This window comes from Odocoileus virginianus, unplaced genomic scaffold, assembly GCF_023699985.2.
Source record: "Odocoileus virginianus isolate 20LAN1187 ecotype Illinois unplaced genomic scaffold, Ovbor_1.2 Unplaced_Scaffold_1, whole genome shotgun sequence".
In the NCBI taxonomy this organism is placed as follows: Eukaryota; Metazoa; Chordata; class Mammalia; order Artiodactyla; family Cervidae; genus Odocoileus; species Odocoileus virginianus.
In genome coordinates, this window is record NW_027224263.1 from 11,450,085 (window position 1) to 11,466,667 (window position 16,583).

General features: G+C 45.0%; 1 protein-coding gene across 2 annotated transcripts in view; it reads left to right on the plus strand.

Moving 5' to 3' along the window:
- The window catches only part of LONRF3 (LON peptidase N-terminal domain and ring finger 3), a 39,411-nt gene that overhangs the window by 8,884 nt on the left and 13,944 nt on the right, over window positions 1-16,583 (plus strand). The window contains exons 5-8 of one of the 2 annotated variants that reach the window (XM_020906954.2): window positions 3,329-3,484; window positions 5,645-5,909; window positions 6,657-6,747; window positions 15,579-15,693. In XM_020906954.2, coding sequence (XP_020762613.2) covers window positions 3,329-3,484; window positions 5,645-5,909; window positions 6,657-6,747; window positions 15,579-15,693 — 627 coding nt within the window. The remainder of the gene's footprint in view (window positions 1-3,328; window positions 3,485-5,644; window positions 5,910-6,656; window positions 6,748-15,578; window positions 15,694-16,583) is intronic. The other variant, XM_020906955.2, reaches the window with a different exon arrangement.

The following is a 16,583-nucleotide window of genomic DNA, read 5'->3' on the forward strand; positions in this document are numbered from 1 at the left end:
TGTGCCCCACCCCCTGTTCACCACTGTGCCCCAGGTGCCTCTGTCCCAGGGTGCTTTGGCAGAGCAGTGGATGAAGAAAGGGAGCAAGAGACAGGACTGGTTTCTGAAGGCTGCCGAAAGGAATCTTCAGCAAAATCATTGAACTAGGGGCAGCTGAGCACTGGAGCTTCTGGGAAGTTACTTTGGGCTGGTTAGTAGGAGCACTGGTGGAAGAGAATTGCTCCAAGCTGTGGACCCTTCCCCAAATCTTAACTGTAGTCCACAGTGTGAGTAATAATAGTAATAATGGCTAACATTTATTGAGCATTTCTTGTGCACTGGGCACTATTCTGTGGACTTTATGGGGAAGCTATAATTAAATCTCCACAATGTCCCTATGAGAGTAGGTATCATTTATCCCTATGTTACAGATGAAACAGATGAGGAAGCTGAGGCTTGGTGCCTTTCCTGAGGTCATGAATCTAATGATCGGTGGAAGAGCAACCAAACCTGACTCCTCCTGCTTCCAGAGTCTGCCTTGTGAGCTACTCCACTATCCTCCTGACCTGGGAGGCCGAGTCAGGAGTCTCAGCACCCACTGCTGAGACTGGGGGAGAGGAGCAGTGGGATTATCCAGTTCTGGGATGGATGGACAAAGGTGGTTAGAAGAAGAGAGTGTGCAAAGGCCAACAGAGGCAGGTGTGGAGCCGGGAGAGAGTGATTTCTTTACTCTCATTTGTCCATTTCCCAGTTGGCCTGAGAGGCTCTTGGTGTCATTTGGGTTGATCCTCTTTCCCACCCGCTTTATAGACCACCTAGTATCATTTCCCAGGTGGCTGAGTGGTAAAGAATCTGCCAGGAAATGGAGGTTCGATCCCTGGGTTGGGAAGATCCCCTGGAGGAGAAAATGACAACCCACTCCAGTATTCTTGCTTGGGGAATCCCATGGACAGAGGAGCCTGACAGGCTACAGCCCATGGGATTGAGAAGAGTTGGACATGACTGAAAAGACTTAGCATGTAAGCATGCATGCAGTGTCATTTCCACAGCTGTGTTAATGGGATGGGGCAAGAACTGTGCTAAGCTTTGGAGACCCAAAGAGGCATAAGCCACAGTCTCAGTCCTCCAGGACCTTACACTCTTGCACTGGTTCTATAATGTAATATAAATGCCAGATAATACGATCGAACATTTGCCTGTGATGAGTGTTCCAGAGTTCTGAAGCTAGGGTGAGAATTTAGAGGCAAATTTCAATGGAGTGAGGTGAGGACATGGCACTTAGTTAAGAACGCCAAGGACCCTCTGTGCTTATTTGCTGGATTGTTCCCCTTTCCAGGGATAAAGATGTCACAGAGATGGTCCAGGTTCACTTGGCATGAATTACCTGCCTTTGTCATTTACAGGCCTGGGTTTCTTTTTAACGTTTGTCTTTACCTCAGATTCTTTTTGGACTTCTTGACCCACTTGGGCCTTTTCAAAGCTGACGCTGAAGTGAAATTGACTTCCATTGGTATGTGGAATGCTCATTTTCGCTGAGAGTTGACCCCAACTTTTGTTTTCCAAAGCCACTGGGAAGGCCTTTAATGAGGTCTTAGGTAGCAGAGGAGGAAGCTCAGTGCTGCTGTTCCTTTGTCTAGTTTCCTTTGAGCTTCCCTCTCTGCCTCTCTTCCCCTCCCACCACACTCTGCCCTCGTATCCTTGTACGTAGGGGTGCCCTATGGCTTGCTACTGCTCTCTGGGGAGAATTCCAGGGGGAGTGCTTCAGAGGTGGTTCCCGGTGGGTCACTCAGAGGCCCCTGAGAGCCAAGTTTGGCTCCAGCAAAGGAGGAGTCTCTGAAAGCTGGCATTTACAGCCCTGGTCAGTGTGAAAACCTCCTGTCTCATTCCTGTACCAACTTAGAACTGGAAGGAAACAGAGGCATCTGTCATCTGGGGACTTTGGGCCTCTCTCTGGTCCCTAGGATGGCTAATGTCTTAACTCAGTTCCATCCAGTGTGATGAGTATTTATTGGACATCAGTCGTGTGCCCTCCAGAAACTGAACATCTGGTTAGAGAGCAAGGCTTACATTTGTGATGCAATTTGAGGCTAACACAAGACTGGGGAGGGTAAGGCACTATCTTCTGGTGCAGTTGAGAACACGGAAGGATGGGAGAGACTAGGGAGACTGGAGGAAGAGGAGAAGGGAGTCCTGGAGCTGAGCCTTGAAGGATGAGCAGGGCTTGGCCACGTGGAAAGTGCTGGCATCAGAAGAAACATCATGAAGGAACTGCTGGGGCCCAGTAAGGAAAGAAATCAAACTGGAGAGAGTTTGATCCCAGTTTCGGTCAGATTCTCCTGATCAGTTAATACCCTGCTACCTAGAGGAAGGGGTGGGGCACCCTTTAGTTGGTCTCAGCAGAAAACATGTGAATATGTTTTAGAAGCAAGTGACCTGCCTTCCTGGGTTATATGTTACATACAAAAATACCTATGTATACAGATAATTGGCACTTTCACAGGAGAGAACTAAAGCAAGGATGCGGGCGGTTGATGGGGCAGCCTCCACCAGATCACGCATCTTTGACTCCCAGTCAAAGATCTGGATCTTGTATCTGCCCCACCCCCACCCCCAGCTTATCCAGTTGCAAAGGAGGCCAACCATAGACTAGAACCAGCCTGCCACCCCCTATCCCCACCCCAATCATTGAAGTGACTTGACATTCTCTGGGAAGTGAAGGCTAGAAAGTAGGAAGAGAGGCTGGGAGAAGAGGGAGGAAGACTTGGTTCTGCTTTTGCTAACACATCGCTGCTGAAAGGATTCATGATCCAGGGCTGATGGTCAGGGAGGAGAGGCAAAACAGGCAGACAGGGAGGGAAGAAATACAGAGGAACCTTGATGACATTTGTTGCCTTCTACCCATGGGGTCGTCTCGGACACGACTCCAGGTCCCCCAGCTGATGTTGGTCTCCTGCCTTCTCCTCGGCCTCCTTCCTCCTAGACAGATTTTGAAATCCCCCCGCAGATCTTTCTGTGGAAGGGTAGCAGCGGAGTGGTGGTAACTGGCTAGGGAGACAAAGGCAGATCTGTAGTGCCTTTTCAAAATCCAGATTCCTGGCCACACTTCAGACCCAGGGGAGCCAGGCGTGGGAACTTGGAACCTGGAATTCTCATAAGCTTCCCAGGTGATTCTGACGAGCTGAAGGGAGGATCCTTGCTCCACTGTGTTGGGGTCTTTGGTCCAAGGCTTCCTCCCTGGGGTTTGGCCCCACAAGCCGTACCCTTTGTCCCTTCCTGCCCTCCCACCCCTGCCCTTCACCCCAGCACCTGTAGAAACTTAAGTAGTGAAGTCTTCTGTTTTATGTCCCAGCTTCTCCTTAGTTTCTTTACACCATCATTCCCGGGGGCCTCTCAGGAACATTCTCCCGATATACTGAAGCTGTTGGCACCTCACCCTAGATTAAAGGAACACGTAGAATCATTGGCTACTGAAGGCACCAGCCATAATCTACCAAAGTTGTCACAGGTAAAACTCCACTCACCCAGCTCACTCCTGACGCTTCGTTTGACTGTTTTGTGGGCAGACGTGGAGAGTGAGCCCTCACCTTCCTACTTTGTTTGGTTTCCGAGAAAGAAGAAATGGGAGTTGCTAGTGGCTGTCTTCTTTGCTGAAAGGCTATTTAAAGATAAAACTGAATTTCAGGCAGGGGCCCAGGTTGATGATTTATTATGTTCAATTTTCAGTTCTTGATCAGGTCAAGTTGAGAGAGGTGACAGAACTAGAAAGGCCCACTTCCCCAGGAGCCATTCAGTTGGGGTGAGCTTAGGGGCAGAGCCTGGGAAGAGGACCTGACAGTCCCTCCTTTCCTGCTTTTTGTTTGTTCAAGCTGCTGGTCTTTGAGCACCAGCTGAGTTCCTTGTGCAAAGACATCTCCATTTGATCCCCAAGTGGAGGTCATTTCATATTCCTGCACTGTGTCTTACACATAAGTAGACTTCCAGCACATAGGTAGAGCTGGGGAGATGGAAGCAACTTAGGAAGTGTTAACTTCCTGGGATTTGAGTCTTCGAAAACCATGGTCTCCAGGCCCCAACTTTCCAAGAAGAGGGCAGGTGGGCAGAAGCTGGGGCTCAGAAGCACAGATGTATAGGCAGAGGTGAGCTCTGAAGATCTAGGCAGCTCGAAGCATCTGCCTGCCTGCTATCCCTGCCCTGTGTTCCTCCCCTGTGTGTGAGCCCTAGGGTCTCCATGGCTTCTTGGTTCTCTGACAGGTGAAAATCTTATATTTCCCTGACTTCTTCCCCTGCTCTGGAGAATGAACAAAATGCAGGTGTGCCTGACTCAAAAAGGCTGGAGGGGTGATGGGCAGAACTTAGAGTATATCCTGAAATCAAAGCAATACTATGGGCTAAGTCGCTTCAGTCGTGTCCAACTCTTTGCGACCCTATGGACTGTAGCCTGCCAGGCTTCTCTGTCCGTGGGATTCTCCAGGCAAGAATACTGGAGTGGGTTGCCATGCCCTCCTCCAGGGGATCTTCCTGACCCAGGGATTGAACCCGCATCTCTTACATCTCCTGCATTGGCAGGCGGGTTCTTTACCACTAGCACCATCTGCATTTCAGTACTTCTTTGAGATCATTATTACAGGATTGAGAACCCAAGTGCCTGGAGTGACTTCTAATTGCAGCCCAATCAGAAATGAAGAAAAAAAGCACCCCTGTCTTTCTTGTATGAGGAAGCTGAGGAGTAAGGACTGGGTTTCTACCCAAACTTTGCCTTGCAAAGCACTGTACTGTGTAGACTCTGCCGAGGCCTCGTGGAAAGGTGAGGATGCAGCAGTGCCATAGTGCTGATAAAACCCTGAACTCCCTGGGTTAGAGACTCAGAAAAGCCTTTTCCTCCTCACCTCATCATTTTCTCCCAGCTGTGCGCTCCCCATTTTTCATCTATCTACCAGGTTTTTTTTTTTTTGGTTGGAGTTGGAGGAAAGACAACAACCTGAGCATTTTGACCCGTGCACTTTGACTGTAGAGTAGAGAGGGATTTTCCAGCTAAACCTGCATAAACACTTTGTCATTGGATTTTTTCTTCTAGATCCTTCCCCTGGACAAAAATTCTTGAAAAGGCTAGAGATGTTATTGATCATTTTGCCAGATGATCGTGTCTCTTTTTCAGACTCTTTGCCCAAAATCTAGTGAAAGGATTCATTTGTTCCTAGTTCCTTTGACCAGTATAGCATAGCTCTGGAGTGTGAGGGCACTCGGCAGGCCTGTGCACTTGCACCAGAACCTTCCTGAAAGTTGTTTGGAAGCTGGATGTGGGACTGGAAGATGGCTGGGAATGGCAGTGAGGGTGAGAGGAAGGGCCGAGTGGCAGGATCTACCCTCACTGCACTGCGTGCATTGGTGTCCCTCAGGTGGTGACTGGGAACTGACTGGAGAGGAGCAGAGACCGGTGATGCACTTGGCACGTTGCCTTCACTGCTGCCCAAGGACTGTCTCCCTGTACACCTTAGTCTGCCCCAGCTGGGCCTTCTGTGCCCTATGACTGCCGCCCAGTTAGGCTACCTGTCCTCTAGATGGTCAGGACCGGACAGTATTTTCTCCTCGTCCCTTCTGGAGACAATTATCAGAGCATGATGTTGGGCCGCAGTAGATTCTGATGTTTGGCTCTTTCTTCCTCCAGGAAACGCCCGAGCGCCCACATTGTTCCAGTCAGGAGGCAGCAGCAGCCAGGGGCCAGGGGGGCAGCCTGATGAACCTGGTCACAGTGACAGGGGATGGGCCGCAGGACCACACGGAAGACTCGGTTGGAGCGGAGGAGGAGAAGGGGATCGCTGCCTCTTCCCAAGCTGCCTCCAGTAAGACTGGCAAATGCCAGGAGAAGAAAAGGAAGCACTTTCAAATTGAACCCCAAGACCCAGAGAGGCCTAAGAAAGCGTCTAAGCCAGGTGCAGACTCTGCCCAGGGAGGTGGGGGCTTGGAGGGGAGCCCGGGCTCAGCAGTGTGTGGAGGCTCCTGCCCTCCACATGATGGCTCTTCTGCTCTGCCACTTCTAGGGTGGCTGTGGGGTTTCTGTGAGAGCAAGCAGTTCCTAGCATCCTGCCGGTGCCCCATATGAATTATAAGGGAAAGCCAGGGCTTATGGGCAAGCATGGCGTCAAGTAACGACATTTCACGCCCTTGATGGTGTCATTTCCTTCCAGGCCAGCCTCTCTGCACCCCCTTCCCCATTCCTGGGAGGCCAGACCCGGGCAGCTCCAGCAGGCCTCATCCTGCTCATTCCCAGTTGTGTCCCCATAGGTAGGCATCTGAGAAGCAGCAGCTGCAGCTTGGTATCTTTCCAAAAGTGGCTGCCAGTGCCAAGATTCAGTGTCAGCTATGAAGGCCTGGCTCAGTCCGTGGAGTCACTGCAGCTGTTTGTCAAGAGTGAGGTGCCTGTTCCATTTAAATGAAGCCCCCCAGGGCTCCCAGACAATTCCTGACCTACACGTCTCTTTCTTTGGGGCTGCTGGAACACTCCACATGCCTGTATCAGGGTACCCCACTCTCAGTGACTCACTTGGTCACTAAATCAATTCTTGGGGAGGTGATGAGAGTAGCCGACTGAAAAACGTAATTGGGTTCTTTGGCCTTAGAACTGCTGTCTTGTGACACCAAGGTTGGTTCCCCTCTGACTTCTGCTCTCTACATCACAGATCCTTCCACTGACCCCAGGGCCAGGCCTGCGCTCAGTGTCCCGCTGGCTTCTTTTGACGCCTCTGACCTTGAATGCTCCCTCTGTATGAGGTATGTGAGGTGTCCTGTCGCTTACTGCCTGAGAGGTCTTCCCCTCTGGTGTCTGCACCTCTCCGCTAGTGACCTATGGCTTTGTTGGTTAGCACAGAAAAGCGTGGTTCTAACAAAATGGAAGTCACGTTGACTGTCACATGGGCGAGCTTGTGTCCCTTGTTTACAGATCACATGCCCCACACTCCTGCCTTGGAAATACCTAGAAAGCAGGAAGGAAACTGTCTACTCAGAGGTCAAACTGACAGTCCCCAGGCTGGATGTCTTTTGTTTGGCCCTCATGGGATTTGGGGGATTGTTGTTAAGGTGAATGTTTAGAGACAGGACACTCACAGGGCCAGGCCAGTTGGTCATGGCCCCCCTCACTCTCACATTTACATCACTTTCCTGGCTTCTCTTTATGTTTGGGACCCTGGAACTAATATCTGCTGGCTACTAGATCAAGATCTCAAAGCGTGAGTGCCAGTGTCAGCCTCACAGGCCTATTCTCTGGAAGCCAAGGAGAGGGCTGGACTCATTTTTGGTCTGTACCTGCCTGTGCAGTAGTCAGTAGTGGGCATGTACGACTTGGCTAGGAGTCTCTCCTCCACCCACTGCCACATTGTCTCTACTTTCTCAGATCTCTGGAGACACATGCCTCCCCCCACCCCGCAACATAAACAAATAGGAAACTGCTACAGTCCTGGTCTGCAAAAACAAATGACTTTCACTTGTTTCATTTCACAACCGAGGCTTTGTGCCTAAGAGGAGGTCTCCTAAAACAGATGGCCTGGGTTTCCACCCAGGCTGTGCCACTTACTGGCTGTTTGACCTGGAGAAAGTGACTTTCTCCACCACTGTGTTTTCATCCTCATCAGTAAAACGGAGGACAGTGGTACCTGTTCTATGGTGTTGTTATGATTAATTGAGAAAATCTATTCGAGACACTTAGAATAGTGCCTGACATAAGTACTCAATAAATGTTAACTTTTCCCCCTAGACCAGAGGTTCTTTAGCTTTTGGTCCATTGACCCCTGAGGGGGCTCTGTGTATGGATTCTAGTAGATCTATGAATTCCCTGATGTTATATGTAAAAGTATGTGTGTGTGTATGAGAGAGAGAGAGATTTCCAGGACAAGGTCCACAGCTGTCAGTAGATTCTCAAATGTGCCTTCCCCTTGGCAAAAGAGCTTTAAAAGGAGGCTGAGATATTTGCACAAAATTTGTTAAGATGGCTGAACCAAGACAAGAGATGTCAAGAAAAATCTTTTGGTCCATCACACAGATAGATGCAGCCAACGGAGGCCCCTCAGATGTCTTCTTGCCCTTTACGAGTACATATGCCTTCCATGTCAATCCCAGGCGTTTGTCACTGCTCAAAGTGACTTTTCTTGTCCTCTGAATAAAAGTGAGTGAGGCAGCTGTTACCTGAACAACGTACTTTCTCTCTCTCTCAAAAAAAAAAAAAAAAAAAAAAGAATTGTCAGATTTGCCTGCAAGCTCAGACAGACTTGATAAGGAATGTAGCAGCACTTGAAGCAAGCCCTGCATATACTGTCCGAGTTCTAGGTGGAGTGGGTGAGGGTGGGACTGCCTGTATAACCCGGTCCCTTGTGCCCCCTCCCCCTCACAACGATGTAGCAGGTGGGTCAAGCCAGAGCCAAAGTGTGAGACAGACAAGCTCTGCTTTCCAAGCTGAGACATGGGCCCCCACAGGTAACGCCATCATGGTGCTCAGCCAGCGATGAGAGCCAGGGTCTTTCAGATGTCAGACTTTGATAGACTTGATTCAGCTTATCCTCCTGGACACACCTCCCTACATCCCGGGGATGCAAAATCAAACACAAAGACTCATCCTGTTTGTGTTTTCCCTGAGGGCTAAGAATTCTGAGGTTGAAGTTCTTTTGTTCCCTTTTGTCTGCTTTCTCCCTTTCATCTTGTTTGTCCCTGATCTCAATGGGGGGCTTCAGAGAAGGGTTAGAAATTTGGTCCAAGAAATAAACACCAAGAGGATAAGACCCCCTTCGAGTTTGCTCGTTCTGAGTTGAAAAGCCATTATTTCCCTTATCCTGCCCCTCTGTTCTAAATGAGACTTCAAAGCAAAAACCCATCTTTGCCTGGAGCAGCTATTGTATGGGCTGCTGAGTTACACTGGGGACACTCGGGAGCTGCTTGATGGTGAAAAGAAACCTGCCAAGTCTAGAGAACATTTCTGATCTCAAGGCTCTTAAAACTGGAGCTCTAGTTCAGAAACATGTGGTTCCCCTTCCAGCAGGGCTTGTCTCCAAGTCAGAAATCACATGTTGACAGAGGCCATTTCAGATACATGCTTTAGTTTGAATTATTGCAGTCTTGAAAAAGTTCCTGTTTCCTGTAGTGTTTTTATTTTTCTAATCATGATTAGAATTATTCTTAGGTTCTGTCATGACTGTCCTGTGTCTTTGGTGGAGAGGGTTTATGGTGAGAGATATTTTCAAGCAATCTGCCAGGTCATGAAACTACACATGTGTACCTCCTGTGCAGGTTTCAAGAATAAAATCCAGTGCCGTGATGCTGTCTGGGTTGAAGACGAGTTAGAGTAGGAATTGATCTGTTCTGAGTCTAGAGAGAAAATCAGGAGCTGCTTATAAACTCCTCAGGGGAAAATGGTGGAAAGAGTGAACGGAACAACCGTTGGAGGGTGAGCTAATGAGAAACTTCCCAGTCTCCGAGCCCCCCTTGCTGGAAGGACGGAACAAGGTCTGCTGGGGGAAGTTGCTCTCTGATTCCAACACCTCAGAACTCTCCTCCTCCGTCTTTAATGACTGCCAGTCCTCCCTTGAGATTTACCTGCTCCTAATACCCTTGCCCTGGGGTCACCTCTGGGCCCACTGTGGAGCAGGAATGTTGGATATTTGAACCAGTTACCTAATGGCCCAGTGGCCCCTTTGTCCATTGAAATGAAAAGCTTTATATTTAACCTAGTTTGAGCTGCTCACGTAGCTGGTGTTATGGAGTCAGTTCACTGCTCGCTCTCTCTCCCTCCACCCCCTCCCTCCTCCTTGTTCCCCCTTTGCTCTCATTTGATAGCCACACAAGAGCACAATACAAGGATGTAACTGGTGGGAAAAGATAGCTATTTCCAGACAAGCCAAACATTTTATCCAGGCTGACATCTAACTGAAAGCATTTATTATTACTATTGTTTACTCCATCACCCTGACAATGTAAAATGCTTTCTTGTGAGAAAATCTGGCCCTACACTGATTTATAAATGCCTCCCTGAAGTGTTTTCTGAAATCATTCCTAAAGTGATAAATAAAAGGGAGAGGAATTTGAGTATATATCTATTTCTAACTCTATCTCTCTATATATGGAGTTTCTCTCTCGCTCTCTCTGGTGGTGGGGAAGGGAAGGGAGAGAGACAGAGAGAGAGGGAGAAGAGGGTGTGTTTGTGTGTGAGTGTGTGTATCTACATGTACATGGATGGTGTTTGTTTCAAGATCTAGATTCACACACAGTCATCTCTGTGTCATCTAGTGGAGAAGGAAGATGGGCTTGAGAATCACGTGTGACTTCACATCCCAAGTGCTGCTATTTACTAGCTAGCTGTGTGGCCTTGGGCAAGTTATTTAACTTGCCTGAGCCAATTTCCTCCATAGTAAAATAGAGCTAATCCCATTAATTACTGCCTATGACTATATAAAGCTAATTTATATGAAAAACAGCAATGCACACATTCCTGATAGCAAGAGAAATGCATTCCATCTGTTCCCAGTCTCTTTACTCAGTCAGCCTGAATAGAAGTGGGTTGAGTATTGAAAGATGATATATTCTAAGCATCTGAACCTTGAATTATTTCAGAGCAATAATTATGCAGCATCTGTGGCAGCATTCTTGTTTGTGGCCACTCGGATCAGGGGCATTTTAATCATAGCTCTTGCTAAGAGTTGCTGATCCTTTTGTGTCTGCTACATTCATCTGCTCATTAAATGTCAGTATTTATTGCAATTAATTGGCCAACTATATCATTATTATTTGTATGTGAATTACATTCTTCAGTGAACAAAAGGCCCAATTTTGAAATGCTCAAGAAAAATAGTTTTACAGATACAGGTTCATCAATCAGTCTTCATCATTAGTGTCATCGAATAATGCATAAAAGGCATTCAGATTCACAGGTCTCAAATTACTGAGGAAATGAGATCGTCTGTCTTGGCTGCCTCTAGTAGTTAGATCACAGCAGTGGTTCACAAAGTCAGCCTGCAAGTCACAATCTTGAGAAATACTTTAAATTGTGAAATAGACACAGTGGGAAAGTACATAAAAATAGGAATGGATTCTCATAAAATACTGTAAAGAGGCTACTCATGCAATCCCTTTCAGCCCAAGAAAGAAAACGTTAGTTACCAGGACTCTGGAAGCTGCCCATATGTCATTGCTACATCACCACCCCCCCAACTGCCCCTAAAATCACTATCTTGACTTTTATCTCTTCTTTTTTTTTTTTTCAAAAAAAGTCTTACCACTCTTGTATGTATCTCTGAACAGTACAATTTCATTTTTTCCTGTTTAAAAATACTTAATGTAAGTTGAATTATTCAGAATGGATTCTTTTGTTGTAACTTCTTTTCCTCGGGATGAAGATTTATCCATGTTATTGCATGTTGGTGAAATTTGTTCATTTTCACTAGTGTATAGTGTCCCATTGTATGAATCTAACAAAATCAGTTATATTCTAGATGGCTATTTGGATTGTTTCTAGTTTAGGGCTATTACAGACAATGTTACTATGAACAGTTTTTATGTCTACTAGTGTATATATGTGTGTGTTAGTTGTTCAGTCGTGTCTGACTCTTTGTGACCCCATGGACTGCAGCCTGCCAGGCTCCTCTGTCCGTGGAATTCTCCAGGCAAGAATACTGGAGTGGGTAGCCATTCCCTTCTCCAGGGAATCTTCCCAACCAGGGATCGAACCTGGGTCTCCTGCATTGAAGCCACCAAGGAAGTATATATATAACTCTCCCCATTTTCAATTGGGTTGTCTCTCTTTTTCTCACTGACTTGTAGGAGCTCTATGTATGTTCTAAATGCAAATCCTTTGTTAGTCACCTGTGTTGCAAATATCTTCTCCCACTCCGTGACTTGCCTTTTTGCTCTCTTAATGGCACCTTTCTTTTTTTTTTTCCCCTGTTAATGGCCTTTAATTTTTAATTTGGTTTTTAAATTTTTATCAAAGTTGTACATGCACATAATTTAAGGAAGAAAGTCATTCTGTGAGGCTTATTAAATAAAGACATTTTTCAATATGAAAGGTCTCTTAATGGCATCTTTCAATACACTAACAAATTCTTAAATTTAATATGGCAACAATGATCAATCTTTTCATTTACAGTTAGTGTTTTGTGTGTGTGTGTATGTGTTGTTTAGGAAATCTTTTCTCCCCCTTGAGGTCATACAGATATTCTATCTTGTCTTCTAAGAGCTTTACTCTTTGTCTTTCACATTCATTTTTACAGTCCACATGGTGTTGCTTTTTGTGTATGGTGTGAGAATCAGTCCAACTTCTTTGCCCCCTGTGGATAGCCAAGTATCCCAAATAGCATTTATTGAGGATTCTATTTATGTGTGGAAAATCTTCTTTCTGTGTTGAAGTGCCACATTTTAAAAAATCAAGAATCTGGGTCTGAATCTATTTCTGGGTTTTGTATTCTATTCTACGGATCTGTTTGTTCCTGTGCTAGTCTTACTGCTTTTCAATCAGTACTGTTTTATAATAAATTCTCATGTCTGGTAGAGCAAGTTCTCCCACGTTGCTGCTCTTCAAAAGTGTCTTGGCTCTTCTTGGCACTTTGCCTTGCCTTATGAAGTTTAGAAATCAACTTGCCAAGTTCCACAAAAACAAACAAACAAGTGAAATAACCCATTGGGGTCTTTCACTGGGACTTAGTTAGGTCTTCTTTTACTTTCAATGAAATGTTTCTTACAATAGTGGTCTCAAACTTTTGTTAGATTTATTCCTGGGCACTTGATTTTCTTTTTCATTTTTTTGTTGTCTTTTTAAACAGATTTTTATTGGAGCATAGTTGATTTACAATGTTACGTTAACTTCAACAGCGAAGTGGATCTGTCATACGTATACATATATCCATTTTTAAAAATTCTTTTCCCATATAGGCCATTGCAGAGTATTGAGTAGAGTTCCCTCTGCTATACAGTAGGTCCTTGTATGCTGTGTGCTAAGTCGCTTCAGTCGTGTACGACTCTTTGTGACCCTGTGAACTGTAGCCCGTCAGGCTCCTCTGTCCATGGGATTCTCCAGGCAAGAATACTGGAGTGGGTTGCCACCCCTCCAGGGGATCTTCCTGACCCAGGGATAGAACTCGTGTCTCTTACATCTTCTGCATTGGCAAGTGGGTTCTTTACCACTAGTGCCACCTGGGAAGCCCCCAGTAGGTCCTTATTAGTTATCAATTTTGTATATAGTAGTATGTATATGTCAATCCCAATCTCCCTCCCCACCTTACCCCCAGTAACCATAAATTTGTTTTCTATGTCTGTGACTCTATTTCTGTTTTTTAAATAAGTTCATTTCTACTTTTTTTTTTAGATTCCACATTTAAGCGATTCCATATTATATTTGTCTTTGTCTGACTTCACTCATGGGCACTTGATTTTCAAAAGCAATTGTTAATGTCATCTTTAAAAAAATGTATTCTCTCACTCTTCTTGTTGGTATGTAGAACTACAGTTGTGTGTGTGTGTGTGTGTGTTTGTCTAGCATTCTTGCTAATTATCTCAATTCCTATTAATTCTAATAATCATTCTAAGATTCTTTTGGATTTTCTAAGTTCATCATCATACCATTTATGAATAACAACAGCTTTGTTTTTTTTTTTCCTTTTCAGTCTTCAGACTTTTTTATCCCTTGCCTTAGTACACTGGTTAGGACCTCCATTAAAGAGTTTTTTTGAAAACAAATTTTACTTTTTGGTCAATTTAGTAACTAAAATTTATTAACTCAGTTAGACACATTAACTACTTTTTAAATACCTTGATAACATTTAAAAAGTAGAAAACAGTAAATATATGAAAAACTTCTTCCCAGGTCCAGACCTTCATTGGCTTGTCAAAAATAACAAATCTCCTGAATTGCAAACTTTGTCAAGTGAGACTTTGCCATGTCTGTGTTTTTAAAGTTCCACCGGGGACTCTGATAATTAGGTTTAGATACCAATGGAGATTTGTCCATGCAGAGGTTAGTAGGATTGTGAAATTCAGTGACTCCCAACTCTGGCTGCACATTAAAATCACCAAGGGAGCTTTAAAAATCCTGATGCCTGGCTCTTACCCTGGACCAACTGATCTGAATCTCTGTAGGTGAGGTCCAGCCTCTTTAGTTTTTAAAAGTTCCCCAGGTGATGGGGGAGGGTGGTCTAGGGAGGAGCAAGAGGGAGGGTTTGCCCAGAGACACAAGGAGACATTTGGGGGTGACAAGTATTTTGATTATCTTGATCTTGAAGATGGTTTCATAGGTGTGTACATGTGTCAACACTTATAAAATTTTACACTTTATGTATGTGCAATTTATTGCATGTCAATAATATATCTAAAAAACTACTTAAAGAAAAAACAATCCACATGATTCTCGAACACAGCAACAGTTGAGAATCATTGTTCTAATACAACAGGCATACGGCTGGGAGGGGAAGTTGGAAAGACTTTCATCTGACAACAGTTGGCTGTGTACTCTTAGATCAGCGACTTCATTCATTCTGGATCTGTTTCATTCTGGCTGGTGGGCTCGATGTTTTCTTAAGTACTTTTCAGCTCTGATGTTTTGATTCTTTTGCTCGCCTGGCTGTGTGGCCCAGGCTGCTGGTGCACCTCCTGGCCACACGAGGGGGCTGTGCAGCTTGCAGCCTCTTCCTCTCAACTGAACACTCTAGTGAGGTCAAAATAGGCTGTTCTGGCGTCTTTCCCTTCTTTCTGTCCTCTTGGAGAGTGCGAGCTCCACTTCTGAAGCATCATCTTCAGCTGCCTCCATCCAGTGGTCCTGCTGCAGGTGAGACTTTCATTAAGCAAAATAAATCCATGAATCTCTGAATGTACAGAACAGCTTTTTAAAAGAGGCTCAGATTGCTTTGAAAAAAATAGCCAGTTCCTGCAAAGCAATTAAAACAGGATCTAATTAGAGAATGTGTATGTATACACATGTATCTATGTATGTGTCTGTCTATTAATAAGCACAGTAATAATATTACTCTACTGCCCCTGGGCAAATGATCCATCCATGTAAAAAGGCAGTATGTTTGTTACAGGTGCAATTTAGAGATCCTTCAGACTGTGTATATTGTTTAGATGAAAAATAGAATCAAGATTAGCAAATAAACCTAGTCTTTTTCCATTTAATATTATATAAAGTGCTTAAATATGGGAGTGTGTGTATTTATCTCTGTGTCTGTTTATCTATGTGTTTATGTATATTCAGGTGAACAGGTTGGCTAAGTATTTTAGAATGGAATCTAACCAGACACTCTGGGCATTCATCTTCATTTTTCTGGGACCTGACAGGGAAAAAATCTGGATGCTCTGGAAGAGACTGACTAGAACTAATGTTATAAAATGATCTAGCTATGCCCTAAATTTTAATAAATGCATTATTTGATGCATTTAAATCCAGCTCAGAAATAAAAAGCAAATGGTTTTCTAAAGTGTAAGGGATTGTTTTTTAAAAAGGAAAAAGAACCCCCCTCTTACTCCCACACATAGACTTTCTCAAATAATACTGTAAAAACCTTAACATTCAATAGCTCTGTCTTTTATGTTTGTTCTGATTGCAATTTTCTTCCATTTTGATTCCTAAATTTCAGATTATTCTACGAACCAGTCACAACACCCTGTGGGCACACCTTTTGCTTAAAATGCCTTGAAAGATGTCTAGATCACAATGCGAAGTGTCCACTGTGCAAAGACGGTCTTTCCCAGGTAAAACGTTGTTTCTTTCTTGATCAGTTTAGCTTATTTGGAATTGGGTTCGAAGACAGTATCCTATTGGATCCCAAGCCACTGCACTGTGCTAGAGCAAAACACCCCCTCAGACCATCAATTTCTCCTGTCTTAGAGCCACCCCTCCTTTCTCCACAAAGTCCTCCAGGGAAATGAGGCAACAGCTAGCTTTTTATGAACTGCTAGCAGTGAGATCAATCTGTGTTGGAAACAAAAGTATCAAAATGATAGTAAACATGAATCACAATAGTGATAAACATGGATCAAATTGATGATAAACACGGATCTTGGTTCTAATCCTATCATGGCCTCTGATTCACTGGCCTTGGCTCATTCATCTATGAGCTCCAGTGTTCCGTTATCATCAATGTTTATTCCATAGTTTGAAGAGATCACCCCCAGGTCCCCAGGAAAACCTCACAGCCCTACATTATGGTCCTTGTCCCTCTCCTCAACTGCCTCTGTTATTATTAGCAGGTATTTGTCTGCTTGAAAATCTCTGGGGCTTCCAGGTCCTCTAAAATGAATCACACAAACAGCCTCCTGTGCTTTTCAAGTGGCTTTGCTGTAATTTTCTATAGCACAAGAAGATCCAGCAATCCATCTTGTCACCCCCTCTCTCCCTGCTAGGGGCTTGTTTGCCACATTTTACAATTAGTATTCATGTTCCTTGACCCCTGTCATCCCTGAGGAGAGGCTGGAGATGATGCAAGACTCTCTCTTGGTGAATGTAGATCCAGAGAAGTCACATGTTGAACTTTCCCAGCACCCCACCATTTAAACTAAGGGAAGGAAGTGAGATAATCACCCAGGATAGCCCTGAGGGTGCTGGGCTGGGGGAATGGTCAGTGTCATGTCTGGCCTGGGTA